The sequence below is a fragment of the Hyla sarda genome, chromosome 7, assembly GCF_029499605.1.
Source record: "Hyla sarda isolate aHylSar1 chromosome 7, aHylSar1.hap1, whole genome shotgun sequence".
NCBI lineage: Eukaryota > Metazoa > Chordata > Amphibia > Anura > Hylidae > Hyla > Hyla sarda.
In genome coordinates, this window is record NC_079195.1 from 209,388,292 (window position 1) to 209,411,491 (window position 23,200).

The 23,200-nt window shown below is 42.7% G+C and overlaps 1 protein-coding gene across 2 annotated transcripts in view; it reads left to right on the top strand.

Moving 5' to 3' along the window:
• Positions 1-23,200, top strand: part of COL24A1 (collagen type XXIV alpha 1 chain) — a 294,542-nt gene that overhangs the window by 111,599 nt on the left and 159,743 nt on the right. For both annotated transcript variants that reach the window (XR_008846625.1, XM_056532502.1), the window contains exons 7-10: positions 432-485; positions 8,151-8,195; positions 18,873-18,926; positions 22,573-22,617. Coding sequence is in view for 1 of the 2 variants with exons in the window: in XM_056532502.1 (XP_056388477.1) it covers positions 432-485; positions 8,151-8,195; positions 18,873-18,926; positions 22,573-22,617 (198 nt within the window). In the remaining variant the exon portion in view is untranslated. The remainder of the gene's footprint in view (positions 1-431; positions 486-8,150; positions 8,196-18,872; positions 18,927-22,572; positions 22,618-23,200) is intronic.

Below are 23,200 nucleotides of genomic sequence, written 5' to 3' on the forward strand. Positions count from 1 at the left end.
AATTCGAGTTGTTCTTTCCTGCCTGGCAACAGTGCTCTCTGCTGACATCTCTGCTTGTCTCGGGAACTACACAGAGTAGAAGAGGTTTGCTATGGGGATTTGCTTCTACTCTGGACAGTTCCTGAGACACGTGTCATCAGAGAGCACTTAGACGGAAAAGAACAACTCAACTTCAGCAGATCATAAGTACTGAAAGGATTAAGATATTTTAATAGAAGTAATTTACAAATCTTTTTAACTCTCTGGTGACTCCAGAGAGTTAAACAGATTTGTAAATTACTTCTATTAAAATATCTTAATCCTTTCAGTACTTATGATCTGCTGAAGTTGAGTTTTTTCCTCGATAACCCCTTTAATTATAGGGTTATAATGATATGTTTTTTTTAATCATACCATTTATTAAGTTTCCTCATTTGCTTTTTGTGTTACAGGGAGATCCTGGACCAATAGGTTTAATGGGAGATCGTGGACCAGCGGGTCAAAAGGTATCATAATAAATATATATATTTATATATATATATGTAACATAATTACATAATAACAGCTGATTGTTCTGCATTTTGGAACAGAAGTTTTGTTCGTCATCAGCAAATTCTTGTTATTGAAAATTAACCCTATGGTCAATGAATTAGGCACTCTATAGGTGATCACATGTAGAAGACACAAGCAGACCACAGCTCATTGGGGCCCTTAGGTGCCTCTGAAATTATATGCAAGAACAGAAAAACTTTTATATAAAGTCACAATGTTTAAATTTAATTCCATATGGAAACCGCTCAATATATATTAATATTAATTATATTAATTAATATAATTATATTAATATTACTTAATGAATTATACTTAATTAATTATATTAACATTAATATAAAACACCATGAGGGGAATTTATTAAGCTGTTTGTTTATTAATCTAAATTTGTCGCAGGCTGGCCCCGTGTGACTTTTCTTGCGACATTTCATTTAGATTGTTTAATTTTTATTACCACGAAATTTTATAAATTTTTATTACCACTTTGTGCAGTGGTTACTAATTTATCATGTGAGACTTTGCTGCGAAAAGTTGCGAAAAAGTTGCCAGATTTAGAAGAAATCACAGGGCAATTCCACCGTGCCCTATATCACTTTATGCGACAATTGTATTAAAGGGGTACTCCGGCGATAAATATCTTATCCCCCTATCAAAAAGATTGGGGATAAGATGTTAGATTGCGGGGAGCCCACTGCTGGGGACCCCCGCGATGCCTGGTAGTAGCGGCATCTAGAACACGGAAGCGTGGTGCTTCCGTGTTCGTGACGTCACACAACGACCCCCTCCTTTCATGTCTATAGACATGACCTGAATGGAGGGGGGCACGGCGGCTGTAGCGTTTTACAGTAAAGCAATGATCTATACAGATCACTGCTTTACTGACTGCATTGCCAGGTTCGCGTCGCAAGTCGGGAGGCCCCCATACACCTTAAACAGGTGGTAGGTTCGGCTGACTTTACTCTAAAGTGCATGGGCAGCTTTAGGCGGGGTTTAGACTATGAAATCTCTGTCCGGACATTGCCGTCCCTATAGACGGCAATGGAAGGATTAAGATCTATCTATCTATATATATATATATATAAGTAATTTACAAATATGTATAATTTTCTGGAACCAGTTGATTTGACATTTTTTTTCCCCCTCTGGGGTACCGTTCTAACTAGCACTGCTGAGCAGTGCTAGTTAGCTCATTGCGGGGGTTATACAGTAGGATGCTAGGAAATTTCAGCTCTGAAGTCCGTAGACTTGTGAAGGCTGTTCTTGACTATACTACAGTTTGCGATTGAGAATCAACATGAAGTCATTAATTATATTAACAAATTGATTCTGCTTTTTAATGTAAAATGGGTTAAAATTTGGCATTTGCATAAAATATTAGGAACTAATGATTGATTTATCTGTTGGTACATTGACCAACAGATAGGTGTCTCTTGTTGGGTAGTATGTGGTTAGCCTTTGGCTGTCCGGGCATGCTGGGAGTTGTAGTTTTGCAACAGCTGGAGGCACACTGGTTGGGAAACACTGGGTTGTATAGTAACATTTTTAGGATAAATAAATTTGTTCTCTCACTAGGAGTGTCAAGATAAAAGGTGACATGACAAATCGCTTTTCCTGTGCGCTGGGATAGCAGCGAGCGTGTAAAGGCAAGGGCCAGGAATGTTAATGACCACAATATAATGTTTCTACGTGATTATGTTGACATTTGTTGATTAGCACATATTCGATTGGTGTAGGTTTTGCCTTTTGTTTTTTTGCATCCAAATGTGGACAATCCAAAAACACCTTTTCCCTATGGCCATTACTATTATTTCAATATTATTTTCTGATGCAGTTGGGTTCTAAGTATATCCAGACTCTCTGTAGCTATTATCAGGGCCGGCTCTGCCTATAGGCAAAATAGGCAGCTGCCTAGAGTGCCCTCTCGATTGGGGGGCGCCACTCTGGCTGCCGCAAGAAAATTAGACAACCAGCATCCAAACCATTCACTCAGCCAGCAGCATGAGGAAGGGGTGTGTTATAGTGTGTCACCCCAATAGTAAGGGGATTACACGAGAAGGAGGTTTGTTACAGTGTGTCACCCCAGTAGTAAGGTGATTACATGAAGAGGAGGTTTGTTACAGTGTGTCACCCCAGTAGTAAGGTGATTACATGAAGAGGAGGTTTGTTACAGTGTGTCACCCCAATAATGAGATTACATGAGGAGGAGGTTTGTTACAGTGTGTCACCCCAATAGTAAGGAGATTAGATGAGGAGGAGCTTTGTTACAGTGTGTCACCCCAGTAATAAGGAGATTACATGAGGAGGGGGTTTGTTACAGTGTGTCACCCCAGTAGTAAGGAGATTACATGAGGAGGAGGTTTGTTACAGTGTGACACCCCAATAGTAAGGAGATTACATGAGGAGGAGGTTTGTTACAGTGTGTCACCCCAGTAGTAAGGAGATTACATGAGGAGGAGGTTTTTTACAGTGTGTCACCCCAGTAGTAAGAAGATTATATGAGGAGGGGGTTTGTTACAGTGTATCACCCCAGTAGTAAGGTGATTATATGAGGAGGGGGTTTGTTACAGTGTGTCACCCCAGTAGTAAGCTAATTACACGAGGAGGAGGTTTGTTAAAGTGTGTCACCCCAGTAGTAAGTTAGTGTGTCAAAGGGCAGAGCCAATGTACGGAGTCAAGGGGGAGGCAAAATTAGCTTTTGCTTAGGGTGGCAAAAATCCTTGCACCAGCCCAGGCTATTATTCATTCTGCATGGATTGCAATGTGTTTGAGTAAAAGACAAAATGATACCCGATTTCCCTATTGTGCCATTGGTATAATATGGAGGTCTTGTCTATGGGTTGTTTCCAGTACTGCAGCTCAGCCCTACTCCTACAGGCACAGACAATGGTCAAGAGTGGCGCCCTTTCTAGGAAACCAAAAAAGTACCCTTTTTTTCTAATCTCAGAGTAGATCTGTAATCAGAGTTCAGTGCTCGGCAATGTTAGGAAGTCCCATAGAGAATGAATGGTGTGTGGCTGAGCGTACTCTGACATAAGGTAAACAAAAATGCTGTAGAAGCATATAGTATTGACAATCTGTCTGCCCCAGTTCTAAAATCACCAAAACTTTATTTAATTTGGGGGGGTCTAAGTCCAGCACTTACTGGCTGTACTTCCTAGTTAAACAGTTGCTCACTACTATATTCCCAGAATGCATTGCTTTCCTCAGCTCTTCATCACAGCCCTTCCATCCTGTCTACTTCCCTCCCTCAGCAATCCATCTCCTCTCATTCCACAGCAGACTATCGCACAATTAGTGAAGTTGCAGCACCTGCTGTATGCATTCCATGCCTGCTCCTCTGCCTGTGGCATCATTCATCACAAGGCAGCATGCCATAAACACCTCTAATTCTCTCTAAATGTCCAATATAAGAATTATGTGTATATGACAGTGAGATGATGAGGTGGCTGTATGTAGGGCAGGGGTCTCAAACTGTTGGCCCTCCAGATGTTGCAAAACTTCAACTCCCAGTATTCCCAACGCCCATTAGCTGCAGAAAATGCCTGTCCAGGCATGCTGGGAGTTGAAGTTTTGCAACATCTGGAGGGCCGCCAGTTTGAGACCCATGCTGTAGGGAGTCAGTCAATGTATTATTAAATACAATTTCCTTAAATACCCATTACCTCTGTTCTAGTGAACGGTGGGGGTCCCAACAATCAGACCCCCACTTATCTGATAGTTATCCCCTATCCCAGTTCTTTCTAAATCAGTGTGCCTCCAGCTGTTGCAAAACTAAAACTCCCAGCATGCCAGGACAGCCAAAGGCTGCATGGTAATTAGAAGTAGTGGACGCTGTCTGTCAAATTGTATAATAGCAGCTCGGCTCTATGGATGTATCTTTCAACAACCTTGTTGACTGTATCATAGAAGAACAGAATTGTTAATGCAACTAAGGATGTAACTCAGGATCAGTACAGGATAAGTAATGTAATGTATGTACACAGTGACCTCACCAGCAGAATAGTGAGTACAGCTCTGGAGTATAATACAGGATATAACTCAGGATCAGTACAGGATAAGTAATGTAATGTATGTACACAGTGATCTCACCAGCAGAATAGTGAGTACAGCTCTGGAGTATAATACAGGATATAACTCAGGATCAGTACAGGATAAGTAATGTAATGTATTTACACAGTGACCCCACCAGCAGAATAGTGAGTACAGCTCTGGACTATAATACAGGATATAACACAGGATCAGTACAGGATAAGTAATGTAATGTATGTACACAGTGACCCCACCAGCAGAATAGTGAGTACAGCTCTGGCGTATATAATACAAGATATAACTCAGGATCAGTACAGGATATGTAATGTAATGTATGTATACAGTGACCTCACCAGCAGAATAGTGAGTACAGCTCTGGAGTATAATACAGGATATAACTCAGGATCAGTACAGGATAAGTAATGTAATGTATGTACACAGTGACCCCACCAGCAGAATAGTGAGTACAGCTCTGGCATATATAATACAGGATATAACTCAGGATCAGCACAGGATAAGTAATGTAATGTATGTACACAATGATCTCACCAGCAGAATAGTGAGTACAGCTCTGGAGTATAATACAGGATATTACTCAGGATCAGTACAGGATATGTAATGTAATGTATGTATACAGTGACCTCACCAGCAGAATAGTGAGTACAGCTCTGGAGTATAATACAGAATATAACTCAGGATCAGTACAGGATAAGTAATGTAATGTATGTACACAGTGACCTCACCAGCAGAATAGTGAGTACAGCTCTGGAGTATAATACAGGATATAACTCCGGATCAGTACAGGATAAGTAATGTAATATATGTACACAGTGACCCCACCAGCAGAATAGTGAGTACAGCCCTGGAATATAATACAGGATATAACTCAGGATCAGTACAGGATAAGTAATGTAATGTATGTACACAGTGACCTCACCAGCAGAATAGTGAGTACAGCTCTGGAGTATAATACAGGATATAACTCAGGATCAGTACAGGATAAGTAATGTAATGTATGTATACAGTGACCTCACCAGCAGAATAGTGAGTACAGCTCTGGAGTATAATACAGGATATAACTCAGGATCAGTACAGGATAAGTAATGTAATGTATGTACACAGTGACCCCACCAGCAGAATAGTGAGTACAGCTCTGGAATATAATACAGGATGTAACTCCGCATTAGAACAGGTTATGTAGATGCTGTCTGACCTCTGTCCAACACTACAATTACTCATAAATTACCTTGGTGCTTTTAGCCTTTAGGCACAAATCTTTCACCAGATCATTAACCTTTTATTGTACTGCAAACCCTGCCTAGTTCTTGTTTCCTAAAGTTGACTGCGCACATTACTGTCTGGACTGTCCGTGTCTTCAGCATTTCAGTGAGACACCTCTCAATATTGGCTGATCCGTGAAGTCTCTTTACTGATATCATTCAAGCACTTTAAAGTGAAAAAGAAGAATAAAAAATCTTGAATTTGTTATCCCCTCTCATCTTGTTCCAAGCATTTGTTCTGATGTACTATCCCAAAAATAGAGCACTGTAAATCACATAGCATATATGCAATACCAGATTCTGAGCATCCCCACTATTAAGTATTTTCATTGCCTTCATCCTAAACAGACACAGTGGCCCTGATTTACTAAGAGTGTTGTGTAGGTTTCTTTGTGGGTATTAATTCCCTACAATTTATTTTCCACGATATTTACTAAGGTTTCCCTACATTTTCCCCTTTCCCTACACTTTGCTTTTTTTTTTACACATCCTCTGATCTGTGGGGTTTTCCTCAGCTCAAATCCATCACATTTTATGTGGAAACCTTAGTAAATATGTTGGGTTTTTGAGAAAATGTCAGGAACACGCGCATTTTCGGGGACCATGCCACCCTTTCCACAGCAGCCACGCCCCTTTTTTGGGTTTTCTTAGCAAAATGGAAAGTTAGTAGACTGGACTTACTGGAAGTGACTGTAGACTTGAGGCCTTCCAAGTATGCTGGACAGTAGCACTGAGATGACTGTTCGTCAGCAAAATCATAAGATTGTAATGGCCACCCCTCTTATAAAGGGGGGCTGAGCCAGAATCCCATAGGTCAAGCTGCAGGTCACGTGTTTAACTGGTGCTCTCTGGATAACATGTGATAACATAACATGTGATACCTCCAAAGGTCCTTAAAGGGGTACTCCGCCCCTAGACATCTTATCCCCTATCCAAAGGATAGGGGATAAGATGTCAGATCGCGGGGGCCCCGCCGCTGGGGAGGAGACGGAGGGAGGGTAATTCAGAGGTCGGTCCTGCAAGACTAGTATAACAGGGACGGCGTTTCTCCCCTGGAAAAAGCAAAGGAACGCCGTTCCTGTGCGTTCCTGCAGGACTCTAGCCCTGTATATATGGTATTGTTGTTTTCGCATTTTCTTTTTATTACCCCCACACACGAATATTTTTTTCATTGCGCTGTACATTTTATGGTAATATGAAAAGTGTGACAAAAAACAAGCCCTCGTATGGCTCTGTGGATGGAAAGGGGTAAAAAAAAAACACAAAAAAGAAAATTGGCCTGATCATTTAAGGCCAAAAAAGGCTTCAGCTTTAAAAGGGTTAAATCATTTCTTCAAACAGCAGCACTCTTATCCACAGGCTGCATCAGGTATTACAGCTCAAGTGATTGGGACTGAGATGCAATACCAGCCATAGCCTCTAGACAAGAGTGGTGCTGTTTCTGTAGAAAGCAGACCCTTTATTTTTATATTCTCATATAATCCCCTTAAAGGGGTACTCCACTGCCCCAGCGTTTGGAACATTTTGTTCCAAACGCTATGTGTGGGCTGCAGGGGTCGTGGGCCTTGGCCGTGACGTCATGCCATGCCCCCTCCCATACACTTGCATTGAGGGGACACGGCTTGACGTCACAAGGGCCGTATACACATGAAAAACAGGCGGGCTCAGCACCATAAATATTTAAGGGGTGCTATTATGCGTTTCAACCAACAAACATCACACCAAAGAGAAAATGAGATACGCCATATAATGCACACCCACAGTTACGGTATTACAAAAAATTATCTTTATTGCACATAAATATATACAAAACGCAGACAATACAGTTAAAATCAATTAAAAGGCCCAAAATGGCCACTGCACTAACAAGGGGGAACCCCACCCAGGGCACCTGCCTCCACAAGTGAATAGGTTACAAGCCTATCATATTACAAAGAGTGTTGTACCAATATAGTCCTAGTCCCACAGCACCAATAGCTTATATGCAACCTGAATATCTTTCATAAACAACACAGGGGATAAACGGTAAAGGACCATAGATGGAGGAGTAGCCAGACAGGTGCCCCCCTAGAGACCCCACGCGTTCCGTTGCCTGTCGGCAACTTCCTCAGGGGTCATCTCATTTTCTCTTTGGTGTGACATCACAAGGGCCGTGACGTCCAGACCCTCGCAGCCCGCACCCAAGTACCCCTTTAAATGGATTTGCTTTTTTTTAGGTACTGTAACTAATTAGTGAAACAACTTTAGTTGCTATGTAAAGTATACATTTATATATTCATTGAGTTTATAGTGTTTTTCTTCTTTCCGTAGGGCCCAAAAGGTTATCCCGGACCACTAGGTCTGCCAGGAGAGAAGGTATGTTGTGATATTTTATTAACTATACTTCATAACCCCCATAAATGCACTGGTTGAGTCACATTTTCTTATATTCATCCTACGTAAGGCTGGGTCCACACTACGTTTTGTCCCATACGGGAGCGCATACGGCAGGGGGGAGCTAAAAGCTCGCGCTCCCGTATGTGACCGTATGCGCTCCCGTATGTCATTCATTTCAATGAGCCGACCGGAGTGAAACGTTCGGTCCGGTCGGCTCATTTTTGCGCCGTATGCGCTTTTACAACCGGACCTAAAACTGTGGTCAACCACGGTTTTAGGTCCGGTTGTAAAAGCGCATACGGCGCAAAAATGAGCAGACCGGACCGAACGTTTCACTCCGGTCGGCTCATTGAAATGAATGACATACGGGAGCGCATACGGTGACATACGGGAGCGCGAGCTTTTAGCTCCCCCCTGCCGTATGCGCTCCCGTATGGGACAAAACGTAGTGTGGACCCAGCCTAACTCGATAACTGGCAGTCGTATCAGATTGTTGTGTTTCTATCTTACATCGCTTTGCTAATTCAATTATTCGATACTTCCACTTTTTAGGCCTTAATCACACAGTGCAGAATTGTAAGGTTTGAAAAGCGTACCTGTCATATCACAGAAAAAAAATGCTGATATGTTACTCACTAGGTCATGCAGATGCTTTTCATGTCTTTTTTATGTGTCAAGCTTTTGTATTTCGCTTACAAATCCCTCTGTTCTGCTACTTACTCATTCTGACCTTCACTGTTCAGGAAGGGGCGTGTCTGAGGCAAGTACTGAGCCCGCCCTCACTCACCATGCATTCACTTCCTCCCTGAGTCTGCTGTGCTGTGCTGGGTCTCCTCATCCAATCACTGCAGGCTGTTCTGTAACCCCCTCCTCACTGTTTTCAGACAGAAGTCTGACAGGATAAGAGTGAGCACAGAGGAGTTCTAGTCCTGCCCTTACTTGTGCCTCAGCTGGGACAAACATGATGCTGCACCTGGGCAGGATTATGTTCTGGATGCTATGGGGACCCCTAATTTATTTTATTTGATTTTTTTATTTAAAAAAACTACAACTCTGAGCTTTGTAACATGGAGCGTTATACTGCTGGTGTGGCAACCAGTGGGGTCTTCTGCAGCTGTAGCCCATCTGCTTTAAAGTTGGACGTGTTGTGCGTTCAGAGATGATATTCTGCATACCTTGGTTTTAACCAGTGGTTATTTGAGTTACTGTTGCCCTCCTGTTATCTCGAACCAGTCTGCCCATTCTCATTTGACATTAAAAAGGCATTTTCATCTACACAACTTCCGCTCACTGAATACTTTCTCTTTTTCTGACCATTTTCTGTAAACTCTAGAGATGGTTGTGTGTGAAAATCACAGTTGATCATCAGTTTCTGAAATACTCAGACCAACCCACCTGGCACCAACAACAGCGCCACATTTAAGGTCACTTAAATCCCCTTTCTTTCTCATTCTGACTTGTTTCAAACTTCAGCAAGTTGTCTTGACCACGTTTACATGCCCAAATGCCTTGAGTTGCTGCCATGTGATTGGCTGATTTTGCTATTTGTGTTGCGTGTATGTGTCATCCAACACATATCTCCGCTTGTGGGGGTTCATTGTTATTTGAGCCATGGCACTGACTCCAGTGCCATGGCACTTGGCACCCAGTGTCTTCTGGATGACCCAAATTAAAGGGATTAACCCTGGCGCCTACCTTATGAAAAAAAAATATGGGGAAGTGTGGCTTTTGGATGAAATGTATTTTTTTTTGAAGGAGCACTCCAGGTGTCTCCATCCAAAAGATAGGGGATAAGTGTCTGATTGTGGGGGAAGGGAGAGGTGGGTGGGCAACTGCTGGGACCCCCACGATCTCTTGTACTGTGCTCCGGCTCTCTTCGTTTTCATACCGTGCCCTCCATGCATCTGTATGGGAGAGCTGAATAGCTGTACTCGTGGGGAGGGGGGGGGTTGGGTACCCAGTGGTCGAACCCCGCCCGATCAGACACTTTGGATAGGAAATACATTTTCCTAAACCGGAGTACCTCTTAAAAGACATTGGGAAGAATTATCAAAACTGGTCCAGTGAAAAAGTTGCTCAGTTGCTAAAAGCAACCAATCAGATTGCTTCTTTCATTTTTCAGAGGCCTTTTCAAAAGTGAAAAAGCGATCTGATTGGTTGCTATGGGCAACTCAGCAACTTTTCCTCTGGACAGGTTTTGAGAAATCTACCCCAATGACCTCATCACCATTTAAATACTTCTGTTTAATAATTGATTTAATTCTTTTATTTACGGTATTTATTTTTGGCGTTTTGAAAAATGTCTGTTTTTTATTATTTTGATTAAAATTCTTTTAGCAGCTTCCTGTATGTGCTAAAACAAGTCGAGGTGCGCTTCAATTAATATCAAAGAAAACGTTATTAAGGGGAATTGGCAAGCAGCTGTTCATCGCCTTGAGCCCTGTCTCATATTTGTACTGATAAAATAAATTAGCACCAAAGTACTTGTTAATCTGTAGAATGGATTACAGCGCTCAGCGGTCTAATGGGGGGCCGCTATGTCTTCTTAATACTCGACATGTGTCATTAATCTCTACCCACTGTGCTGGAGATAGGGGGGAAAACAAAATAATTTTTCCTCCTGGTCGCAACCACTGCTCACGTCTGACTTTCGCTTTCGTCTTCTGGGTTTCATTTTTCTTTTGTTATACGGATGTGCTGCAGATCTGTTGTATTTTTCCAGTGATTTCCAACCAATGTGCCTCCAGCTGTTGCAAAACTACAACTCCCAGCATGCCCAGACAGCCAAAGGCTGTCTGGGCATGCTGGGAATTGTAGTTTTGCAGCAGCTGGAGACACACTTACTTATGCGCTAGGCTTACTTTTTAACTGTCCATGAGTTGTCTTGGTGAAAAAAAAACTTTTCCCCTATCCAAGGTTATGGGATAAGTTATAGATCGCGGGGGGGTCCGAGTGCTGGGATCCACCTCGATCTCCTGAATGGGGTCCCAGCAGTTGGCTGGAAGACGGCGTGCCAACCCCTGCCGGCCGACACGCCTTTCCATAGAGATACATGGAGGGGGTGTGCCGGCCGCGGCTTCCTGCGGGGGTTGGACGTCAGCTTCCGGCAAACTGCTGTTGCCCCATGCAGGAGATTGGGGGGGGGTCCCCTCACTATGTATGTCTATGGGGTACATGGAGGGACGTGTCGGTCGGCGCTCCGGGCAGGGGTCGGCACGCCCCCTTCCAGCCAACTGTCAGGATCCCCTGATCTGAGCGCTGGGACCCCCCCCCCCCCCCCCCTTGATCTATAACTTATCCCCTATCCTTGAATAGGGAATAAGTTATTTTTCACTAGAGCACTCTTTTAAATAATTTTTTAAGCACATTTTGCTCACACTGCAAACATTTCACTGAGGAGGAGGGAAATTCCTTTGCTTGCCCTCACATCTCATGTGGGAACTTCCTTTCTCACTCCTGTACACAGCAGGCTGATTGACAAGCCAAGAACCTGCACAGAGCCCTGCTTATGAACAGGCAATAGCTGTTCTGGCAAGTGGAAGGGACCCCTAGTGGTAAAAAGTATAAAGCATTTTTTCATAATTTTGTTTTAACCAAAGTAGCTTACAAATTTATAAATATACATATACATACAATGTTTTTATTATCTACATTATATAAAAAAAAGTTTAGCAAATAACAGTGCTTATTTAAAGAATCAGATAAGCCTATGCTGTACATCCTGGTGCCTCTGTACTGCTGTACAGATCACTTTCCAGCAGCCTCCTCCTTATCATCACAGTCAGAACAGGAAGTCTCAGCTTTATTGTAGGCCTAGTGGCTAGAATGGAAACTGCAAGATTTTAGGATTATGGTATTTTATTCTATAGATCAGTGTTTCCCAGCCAGGATGCCTCCAGCTGTTGCAAAATGACAACTCGGCCATGCTGTGAGTTTTAGTTTTGCAACAGCTGGAGGCACCCTGGTTGGAAAACACTGATATAGATATTTAAATAGAATATTAGAAGAAGAAAAATCACCAAAAATTCTCAAACAATATGTTTACTATAAAAACTTGATTTAAACAATAAGTCTTTTCTGATGACACATGATGATTCCACAACCTCTTTTTAAAAGTCACCTGAGGTGATCAGCTGATCTCCACAGGTCCCGTTTTTCGTTCCTCTGGCAAAGAGGTGACTTTGCCAGTGGAAGCCGCAGCTGACTAGTTATTTACTCTGCAGTGGCTACTACAGGAGATATGTGGCATTACACGGCAGCCATTCAGATGAATGGCCGTCTATATAATACAAGACGGCTGGAGTCCTCCAATGTAGACCCGATTGTACAGATAAGCTCTCAATGGGAGGGGCAATGTATACTTTCCATATGTCTCAGTAAATTAAATACATTTCTACATACTAAAGCTGTGGGGGCACATAATACGGTATAACATATAAGTGACCAATCTCCAGTGTCCTAAAAATAACCACCAAATATATTTAATTTACTATCATTCTGGGAAATTTCGGTTACTACTTCCGAATAAATGCATAGTAAAATGCAGATAAGATCAGAAATCTTTATGGGAAGTTCAGGGCTTTGATCTTTAGTTTCTGCCTGCGTTTCGTCACCGCATTTTGTTGCCAAAATCTCCATCTTTCATGTGTCAGCAACGCGTTCACACCACATCAGCATCGCTAATATCGGTATTTATGAGAATGGTTTGGAAAAAAAAATCCCCCCACGTCTATAAAACAGGCAATTTTAATAATTGCTGCACTAATAAAATATGAATAATCAAATAATATAACTGGTTTCAGAAGATCGTAATGTATCTGCAGTTTAGCAGCTATATTACTGTCGCAATACCCAGAATTCTTGCAGTTTTGATAAAGCAAACTTCAATCCCTATGAAATTCCATGGAACTCTGTGTTTGGTTGTATAGTACTCCTAAAGGACCAAGTATTGTGGCTGTAATATGGACACCCGATGGACACACGCCAGCTTTAGGCCATGTGCAGAGCACACGACATGCGCTCCTAGTTATGTTGCTTGATTTGTACCATAGACTGCTTGGTTATCCTTTGACAATCATGGGTTAAAGGGGAGCTCAAATCCATTACATCTTATCCAATGTCCACAGGATAGGAGATAAGTGTCTGATCGCGGGGGTCCAACTGCTGGGTTCCCCTGCGATCTCTCGCCCGGCACCCGTGTTTTGAAGCTTTTTTTCAGAACACCAGCTCTTCTCTCACTCGGAGCAGCCATGGTTGACATGTATCTTTATGGAGAAGCCAGAGATTCAGCGCTTGTGTATAGAAATACATGGAGGCGCATCAACCACCGCATTGTGCATGAGGCTGCTCCCAGTGGTCCAACCCCCCTGCTATCAGACACTTATCCACTATCCTGTGGATAGGGGATAAAATGTAATGTACCGGAGTTCCCCTTTCAGTGTTTCACTTTTAAACAAAAAAAAGGGTGCTGAAGCCAAAGTAGTGCATTAATGCCCCTGTAAATTCGCTCTATTGACTGCTACAGTCACCTAGGAAGCATGGGGGTGGAAACCTCATTCTTTGGGGCTGTTTTTCAGCAAAGGGACCAGGACGACTGATCCGTGTAAAGGAAAGAATTAATGGGGCCATGTATCTTGAGATCTTAAGTGAAAACCTCCTTCCATCAGCAAGGGCATTGAAGATGAAACATGGCTGGGTCTTTCAGCATGACAATGATCCCATTGAGTGAATCGCCCCCCCCCCCCCCCCGCAGCGCGATTGCAGGGGGGCGATCCACTATGGAGGTAGCCGGAGGGCTTACCTCTGCTTCCTCCTGTCCCGCTCTGTCATTGATAGAGCCTGGCTGGATTAGGCTCTATCAATGGATCACAGAACACACTGATTAATTGAGTTCAATAGATCTCTATTCATCTGTCTGAGGAATCTAATGATTCCTCATATAAGTGTAATAAAGTGTTAAAAAAATATATATTTTAATAAAAGTTTGAAAGACACACATAACCCCTTCCATGTTAAAAGTTCAAATCACCCCCTTTTCCTATATAAAAACATGTAAACCTAATAAAATAAACATATTTGGTATCGCTTCGTGCGTAATTGTACAACCCATTAAAATATAACATTATGCATCCCGTACGGTAAATGTAAAAAAAATACCAAACCACAGATTTGCAATTTTTATAATATCCCAGAAAAAAAAAGTTAAAAAGCTATTAAAAAGTTAGATCAATACCAAAATGGTACCGATACAAAAAACAGATTATATGGTGCAAAAAACGAGCCCTCATACAGCCTGGTATGCGGAAAAAAAATAAAGCTACAGGGGTTAAAAAATGGCAATTAAAAAAATTAGAAAAAGTCCAGAATTAGTAAAACATGACGTAAACGATACAAATCTGGTATTGCTGTAACCAGGCGCCTAAAGTAAAAAACTAACATGTTACCTCAACCACAAGGTAAATGGCGCAGAAAAGAAAAACTACCAAATCTGCAAAATTATCTTTTACTATTTCAATTTCATTTCCCTAAATATAAATATATATATATATATATATATATATATATATATATATATATATATATACAGTAACCCCCCGACCTACGATGGCCCCGACATATGATAAAATCGACATACGATGCTTTTATATGTCGGGGCCATCGCATTAACTGCTATCCGACAGCGCAAAATGCTTAAGCTGCTGTCGGATAGCAGTTTAAGCATCCCTGGCAGGTTCGCTTACCTATTCCCCCTGCTCCGGGTCCACTTCGGGATCCTCCGGTGTCTTCCGCATCTTCTCCAGGGTCCGGGCCTCGCTTTCCGGCGTTGTTATTACGTCACTATGCACGCCGCGCCGGCGCAGCAGCGTAATAACGTCACCAGAAAGCGAGGCCCGGATCCTGCAGAAGATGCGCAAGACACCGGAGGATCGCGAAGAAGACACCGGAGCAGCGGAACAGCATCGGGAGCCCCTGGAACAGCAGCGGGAGCGGTGAGGACCTGGTCCGGAGCGGCGGGGACAGGTAAGTACAGCTTCCTATACTTTACATTGCACGGATCCCTCAACATACGATGGATTCGACAAACGATGGGTCCTTTGGAACGAATTACCATCGTATGTTGAGGGACCACTGTGTATATATATATATATATATATATATATATATATATATAATTTTTATTTTTTTATTTTTTTTGGGTTCAGAGAATATGTTATTGAAAAATTAAAAGGTATTTTTATAGTAGGTAGTTATGGCTATTATAGGGCGAGGAGGAAAAAATGAGCGCATAAAAGCAAAAATTGGCCCGGACAAGTGGATCGTCATGAGGGACAAGTAGATTTTGCTCCATTTTAGTCCCGTGGACAAGTAGTTTTTTATAAAATTTCCACACCCCTGTACATAGTTACATAATTCATAAGGTTGAAAGAAGACAGGAGTCTATCAGTTTCAACCTATATTTCTATATTTCTATATATCTATATATTGTGCCCCTACTGAGTTGATCCAGGTGAGGGCAAAAAATCCTTATGAGGCTGATACCAATTGCCCCATATTAGGGGAAGAAATTCCTTCCTGACTACAGATATGGCATAAGAATAATTCTCCGGATCAACGTTCTGTCCCGATAGATCTAGTATCCATAACCTGTAGTGTTATTAGTCTCCAGAAATGTATCCAGGCTCCTTATGAATGAACATGAATGGATCAATTCTGGCAGAGAGTTCCATAGCCTCACTGCTCTTACAGTAAAGAACCCCTGTGCTGGTGTAGAAACCTTTTTTTTTCTCTAGACGTAGAAGATGCCCCCTTGTTATAGATACAGTCCTGGGTACAAACAGATCATGGGAGAGATCTCTGTACTGTCCCCCTGATATTTGTATCACCTGTGCAAAGATTCTTGTGCAGGGAGGGGGAGGAGGGAAGCTGTGACCCTCCCCTATTGTAAATGGCTCTATCCTATCTTATCTATATACTGTTGCAAAACTACAACTCCCAGCATGCCCGGACAGCCTAAGGCTGTCCGGGCATGCTGGGAATTGTAGTTTTGCCACAGCTGGAGGCACACTGGTTGGGAAACACTTCTCTATGGGGTATCAAACTGACATTGATTTCATATTGCTGGGACAACCATCGATCTGTGAGAGTCAAACTATTGTGCCCCCAACGCTAAAATGAAATGAGCAGTAGCATTAGGAAAGCCACTTCAGCTCCCGTCAGCCACACGATAGGCCCCATTATCGTCAATGGCCAACCATGTGGCTGCCATAAAAAAAGCCTCTAACTTACTACAGACTCCATAACTTTCTAATTTCTCCAGTAAGTACATCTCCGTGTTTACACCACATAACTCCATGTCACTGTCTCCCCAGTAAACACACTCCAGGAAAAAAAAAAAAATATATATCTATAATTCTTTTTTTGCCGACATATTTCGGCAGAAATGATTTGTAACAGTAGCTTGAAGATTTTTATATTTTATTTTCCATTTACATGTCTGCAGTGCACTTATTAAATCAACCACATTAACTGCGGCTTGGCGGGCGCATTGGAAGTAAAACAAGATGCCAAGTTTAACAGAACCAAGTCACGTTATAGACAGAGCTGGGATGCCAAAATTCTACTGGTGCATATGTCTCAGAAGTCCCGGAGTTCACACTTACTGAATCTTCTTCATCGTGTTTACTTTCCAGCTCCATGCTTTCCTGCCTGGGATTATAGATGGGGGTTATTTTAATATTGGACTTTACATTGGTGTACAGATGTGTTTCCCAACCAGTGTGCCTCCAGCTGTTGCAAAACTACAACTCCCAGCAAGCCCAGACAGCTGCGTGGACACTGGTCACAGGGCTGACAAACACCCAGGCGTCAGGATGAAATTCTAGCCTGGCACCTGGGATTTGTTGAGCCCGAGTTTATATCAATGATATATCAAACTATATCAGTGTTTACAAACCAGTGTGCCTCCAGCTGTTGCAAAACTACAACTCCCAGCAGGCTCGGACAGCTGCGTGAACACTGGTCACAGGGCTGACAAACACCCAGGCGCCAGGATGAAATTCTAGTCTGGCACCTGGGATTTGTTGAGCCTGAGTTTATATCAATGATAAATAAAACTATATCAGGGTTTCCAAACCAGTATGCCTCCAGCTGTTGCAAAACTACAACTCCCAGCATGTCCGGACACAGGGCTGGCAAACACCTAGGCGCCAGGGAGAAATTCCAGCCTGGCGTCTGGGATTTGTTGAGTCAGGGCTTATATCATAAAAATATCAATCTGTATTAGTGTTTTTCAATCAGTGTGCCTCCAGTTTGGTTTTTTGGATTTTTTTTTTTTTTAGACTGTCCCGTCTTTTCATAAAACTTTTGGAATTTGTCCAGTTTTTTTTTTTTCAAACAAAACAGGACTAAATTGACATTTATGTGGTCCCCTTTGTGCCGCGGCCACAGCCAGTGCTGCCTGATCTAACATTGGTAACGAGTTGTGCCCAGGGAACCAATCGGGTGGACATCAGGAGAGTGCAAGTGTCTATGCGCACATAACAAATACTTTTGAGCTTTGTGCTTGGAAACCTATATAATGTTATTAGCCATAGTGCACAGATCTCTCCATATCAGCTGAGCTGTCAGGCTTGTAGCTGTGACACCATGTCACATTCAGGGCTCCTGTCCTTGCTCCCCCCTGAGACCAGTAATGTGAAGAGGGGGAGCTCACATTACTGCTCATTGGATTTTTAAGGCAGGGGGAAGCTTTTTTTTCAGTCACAGCAGTTTGTCAGAACAGGTTTACTGCTGTCTTATCTTAGCAAGGCTTCCTGATGCCTTAAAATATAGACAGGGGGAGTGGGGAACAAGTACTGAGCACAGCCTGTGATGTCACAGTTTACAAGAGAGCGATCCGATCTAATATAGAGAGATCTGTACACTATATATGGTATATAATAAATAACATTATATTAGTAAGTTGCTTTGTTATGCTTTTTGACACCATACACAGGGTGTTTCTTTGGCTGGACAACCACGCCAAATGGAAAAACCTTTGTTATCAATCAAAAATAAAGCAGTATACAGTATGTAGAAATCAATAGAATTCTCCAATGCCGACCTTCTCATAATAATTGTGTAACCTGTCCTCCTCACTAGAGATGAGCGAACTTACAGTAAATTCGATTCGTCACGAACTTCTCGGCTCGGCAGTTGATGACTTATCCTGCATAAATTAGTTCAGCTTTCAGGTGCTCCGGTGGGCTGGAAAAGGGGGATACAGTCCTAGGAGACTCTTTCCTAGGACTGTATCCACCTTTTCCAGCCTACTGGAGCACCTGAAAGCTGGACTAATTTATACAGGATAAATCATCAACTGCCGAGCCGAGAAGTTTGTGACAAATCGAATTTACTGTAAGTTCGCTCATCTCTAGTCCTCACTATGGAATTGCAATGTTACTTAGGGTTTATTAGAATGTAATAAGAAGCACAGTGTAATATAAATGCAGCGCAGCATCTGAAGAGACTGAGTGTTCCCACATGTAAGTGTCTGTCTGTAGTCTAATTGTTCATATTGCGCCATAGCATTTCCTATCCAGGTGCTGGATCGTACACACAGAGCCAATTCATCGTTACTAATTAACCTTAATTGTTTTTATTTCGTGTTCCTTCTAGGGAATTCCTGGGCTGGATGGCAACGCAGGGGCACCGGGTTTCCCTGGCAGGCAGGTGCAGTAACTGTGCATTACAGGCTGAGGATGAACAGCCATACAGTGTTTTATTTATAGCTGAATATGATTTTTATATATTTTATATATTTTTATATTTACCAACTTATTTCACAAGTATCAGGGAGCAGTTCCTGACGAGCTACCTATGTATGTACAATAGGGTTGTGTGTTCTTGTATTGTGGTATATAGTCTCATGTATCCAAATGACATATCATCCATTGACAAACATCGAAATGTGTCTACATACAAATATTGTCATTTACATCAGCTGACCCAGGACAGACCACTTCCTCTGACACGTTATACACTGATTTTCTGTGGCTCAGACCACTGATCACATGACCCAGTTACTGTAATTAGCACGGATACAGCTGTGCTGGAATTAAACAGGTGGTGCTGCAGGACTAGTCATGGTGAGTGTGCACGAGATATTACAAAAGATTCTATAGAATGGGAAAAGGAATGTTTAAATTCAACCAAAAGCAAGCAGAGATTTTGAAAATGGTGAGGCAATTTAAAAACAAAAGTATTCCACACCAAATGTCTAACAAAGCTAAATATGTCTAGAGGATTGAAGTTTAATCACTCGTCTGTTGCCATTTATACTGCTAGTGTCTGCTGGAAGCTCCAAATCAGGGACGGGTCCTGGTTTGTAGGCGACAAACTTTCCCCAAACCTTCCCCTCTGCTCTTGATTGACAGCTGTGGTATAGCGGGGTGCAATGCAGGGCAGATGTTATAACCCTGGGGGCAGATGTTATTAACCCCTTCTTGTTGTTACGCTAGGGCAGGGTTTAGCCTTAACCACCCGAAGGTAATACCGCTGGTCCTGAGCTAGGCACGGGGGCAATAAAGACACCGACACCAAGTTATAGACAACGATAGCTTTACTGAGGGTAGACAGATGATACAGTCTATGTAGTACAGACAATATCCCAAGGAGGTGACCAGTGACACAGGGGGACCTCGCAGGCTTGCTGGGACTTGCAGTATGTAGAGACACTTTAGTGCAGGCCACGATGACTTTATAGAAGACTTGACTTCACTGACTTGACAATTGACATGAAGATGACTTTGAGCTTACTTGAGCTGACTTGTGGCTGCAGACTTTAGGCTTGAGGCCTCCAATGCTCTGGACACAGTCTGAGATGACTGCACTGGACCTCAGGAACAAGAGCTAAGAGCTCCAAGAGAGATAAGAGCTCAAAGAGAGATAAGAGCTCAAAGAGAGAGATCGCAGCCCCTCCCCTGGTTTTTCTAGGGAGCTTAGCAAGGATCCCATAGGTCACTTGGGGGGTCACCTGGTCACTAGTGCCTCCTGGGTAACAAGCACATGGTATAATATTTAAAGCAACAGTGCACTGGTAATACAAACATACATACAATAGGGGTTACACTGTAAGGGGGGCCCTGGGGACATGGAGGGACTCTGCCTGACAGGGCAGGAGAAATGTATGGGAACACACCATCCCGTACTTGGCCACCACACAGCTCTTGTGCATCATACTACATCCTTATCAGCATTAGATTGCAGGAGATGTCAATCAAGAGGAGAGGTAAGTGTTTGGAACCAAAGCAAGGAAACTTCCCTGGTTCAGAAATGCTTTACTACAAAAGGTCCGGCTAGATCACAGATTAAGGTGACGTCCTCATCTTGTTATAAAACCAAGAATCAAGCCTAAGCTAGAGCATGTTGAAGTCAGAACTGCATATACTTAAAGGGGTACTCCGGCGCTAAGACATCTTATCCCCTATCTAAAGGATAGGGGATAAGATGTCTGATCGCGGGAGTCCCTGTGATCTTCCACGCCGCATCCATAGGCTTGCATTGAGGGGGCGGAGCGTGACATCACACGGTGGTGGAGCCGTGATGTCACTGTGCTCTGTCCCCGTGATCGCTAGTAATCAGACCCGGAGCGAGCACGCTCCGGGGGCTGATTCTAACCGGGTGCGGCGTGGAAGATCACGGGGGTCCCCAGCGGCGGGACCCCCGCGATCAGGCATCTTATCCCCTATCCTTTGGATAGGGGATAAGATGTCTTAGCGCCGGAGTACCCCTTTAAGGCATACAGTGCATTCGTACAGTTTTTAGACGCTTTTACATTTTGTCATGTTGGTCCTTGTGCTAAAAAGAGAAAAAAAAATAAGGTTTTCCCCCATCGTTCTGCACTTAAAGGGGTATGAACGGTGGGTGCAGGCTGCGGGGATCTTGACGTCATGCCCCCCCCCCCAATGTAAGTCTGAGAGCCGCCACGCCCCCTCCTATAGACTTGCATTGAGGGGGCGTGGCTGGGATGCCATGTTCCGAACGTTGGGGCAGTGGAGTATCCCTTTAATACCCTATATTGACAACCTAAAAACATAATTTTAGAATTTTTTTCAAATTTAAGTCGTAAGGGAAATCATCTCTGAAATGTTTCTTCACCTTGAGTGGAGTCACCTGTGGTAAATTCAACTGATTTCACAGGATTTGTCTGTATAAGGTCTCACAACTGACAATGCATATCAGAGGAAAAAACAAGCCATGAGAGGAAAAGAACTGCCTGTAGAGCTCAGAGACAGGATTGTGTGAAGGCATAGCAGATCTTTTAGTGCAGTAAAACAAAAAATTCTGCTGCATAAAAAGAGCACAATGGCCACTAAAATTCTTAAAGGGGTACCCCGGTGGAAACATTTTTTTTTTCCAAATCAACTGGTGCCAGAAAGTTATACAGATTTGTAAATGACTTCTTTTTTTAAAATCTTAATCCTTCCAGTACTTATCAGCTGCTGTATGCTCCACAGGAAGTAATTTTTCTTTTTTAATTTCTTTTTCTGTCTGACCACAGTGCTCTCTGCTGACACCTCTGTCTGTCTCAGGAACTGTCCAGAGCAGGAGCAAATCCCCATAGCAAACCTCTCCTGCTCTGGACAGTTCCTGACATGGACAGCGGTGTCAGCAGAGAACACTGTGATCAGACAGAAACGAACTACACAACTTCCTGTGGAGTATATAACATAAGTACTGGAAGGATTAAGATTTTTAAGTAGAAATAATTTACAAATCTGTTTAACTTTCTGTTACCAGTTGATTTTAAAAAATAAATAAATAAATAAAAGTTTTCCATTGGAGTACCCCTTTAAGGATATACACTGCAGGGGTGTCTTAGTAAATGTCCCCTCAAATTCATAAAACGTGTTGAATTTTCTTGCACGTTAAGTAACTAATAAACCAAGTGTATTTGCGGGTTAGTGGTTTTTATTAGAGATGAGAGAACTTACAGTAAATTCGATTCGTCACGAACTTCTCGGCTCGGCAGTTGATGACTTATCCTGCATAAATGAGTTCAGCTTTCAGGTGCTCCGGTGGGCTGGAAAAGGTGGATACAGTCCTAGGAGACTCTTTCCTAGTACTGTATCCAACTTTTCCAGCCCACCAGAGCACCTGAAAGCTGAACTAATTTATGCAGGAAAAGTCATCAACTGCCGAGCCGAGAAGTTCGTGACGAATCGAATTTACTGTAAGTTTGCTCATCTCTAGTTTTTATGATGATTTTACAAGAGGCAATATGAAAGGCCTCCTCATTGTATACGAGAGAGAATAACATAAGTGTCTCCATAGGAAGCTAACAGGCTGTATCTTTTGTTTTGTTTTTCTATAACAGGGTTTAGCAGGACCAGAAGGAATCCCAGGCCCTAAAGGGATTAGAGTAAGTTGCTGCATTTTTTGGCACGTGTGAAGTGTTGAGATGTAATGATCATGTGTGATGTGGTGACTGATAACTACAGAATGGTGACTTAAGGAAATGTCGAAAAGGAGGAAAAGTTCTCCGTTCAAATACCTGCGATTTTCGTGAGTGGTGAAATTATACAGGGGGGAGGGGAAGGGGATTCGTAGGTCTCTTATTTCAGGGAACGTTAAGGAAAAAACTAAGATGAAGAAGCGTAAATGGGATTATATTCAGAAAACTCTTATTTGTACGTATTTTGCATCAATTTTGTTGATTTAGGCCAGTGTTTCCCTTCCAGGGTGCCTTCAGCTGTTGCAAAACTACAACTCCCAGCATGCCTGGACAGCCAACGGCTGTCCAGGCATGCTGGGAGTTGTAGCTTTGCAACAGCTGGAGGCACCCTGGTTGGGAAACACTGGTCAAGGCAAAGGTTTCCCAGTGGCTCTACAGCTGTCACGGCATGCTGGAACTTGTAGTTAGGAGAACCAAAATTTGGGAAACGTGGTCCAGTCAGTTTGTATTATAAACTAGCTGAGTACCCGGTGTTGCCCGGTTTTTCCTT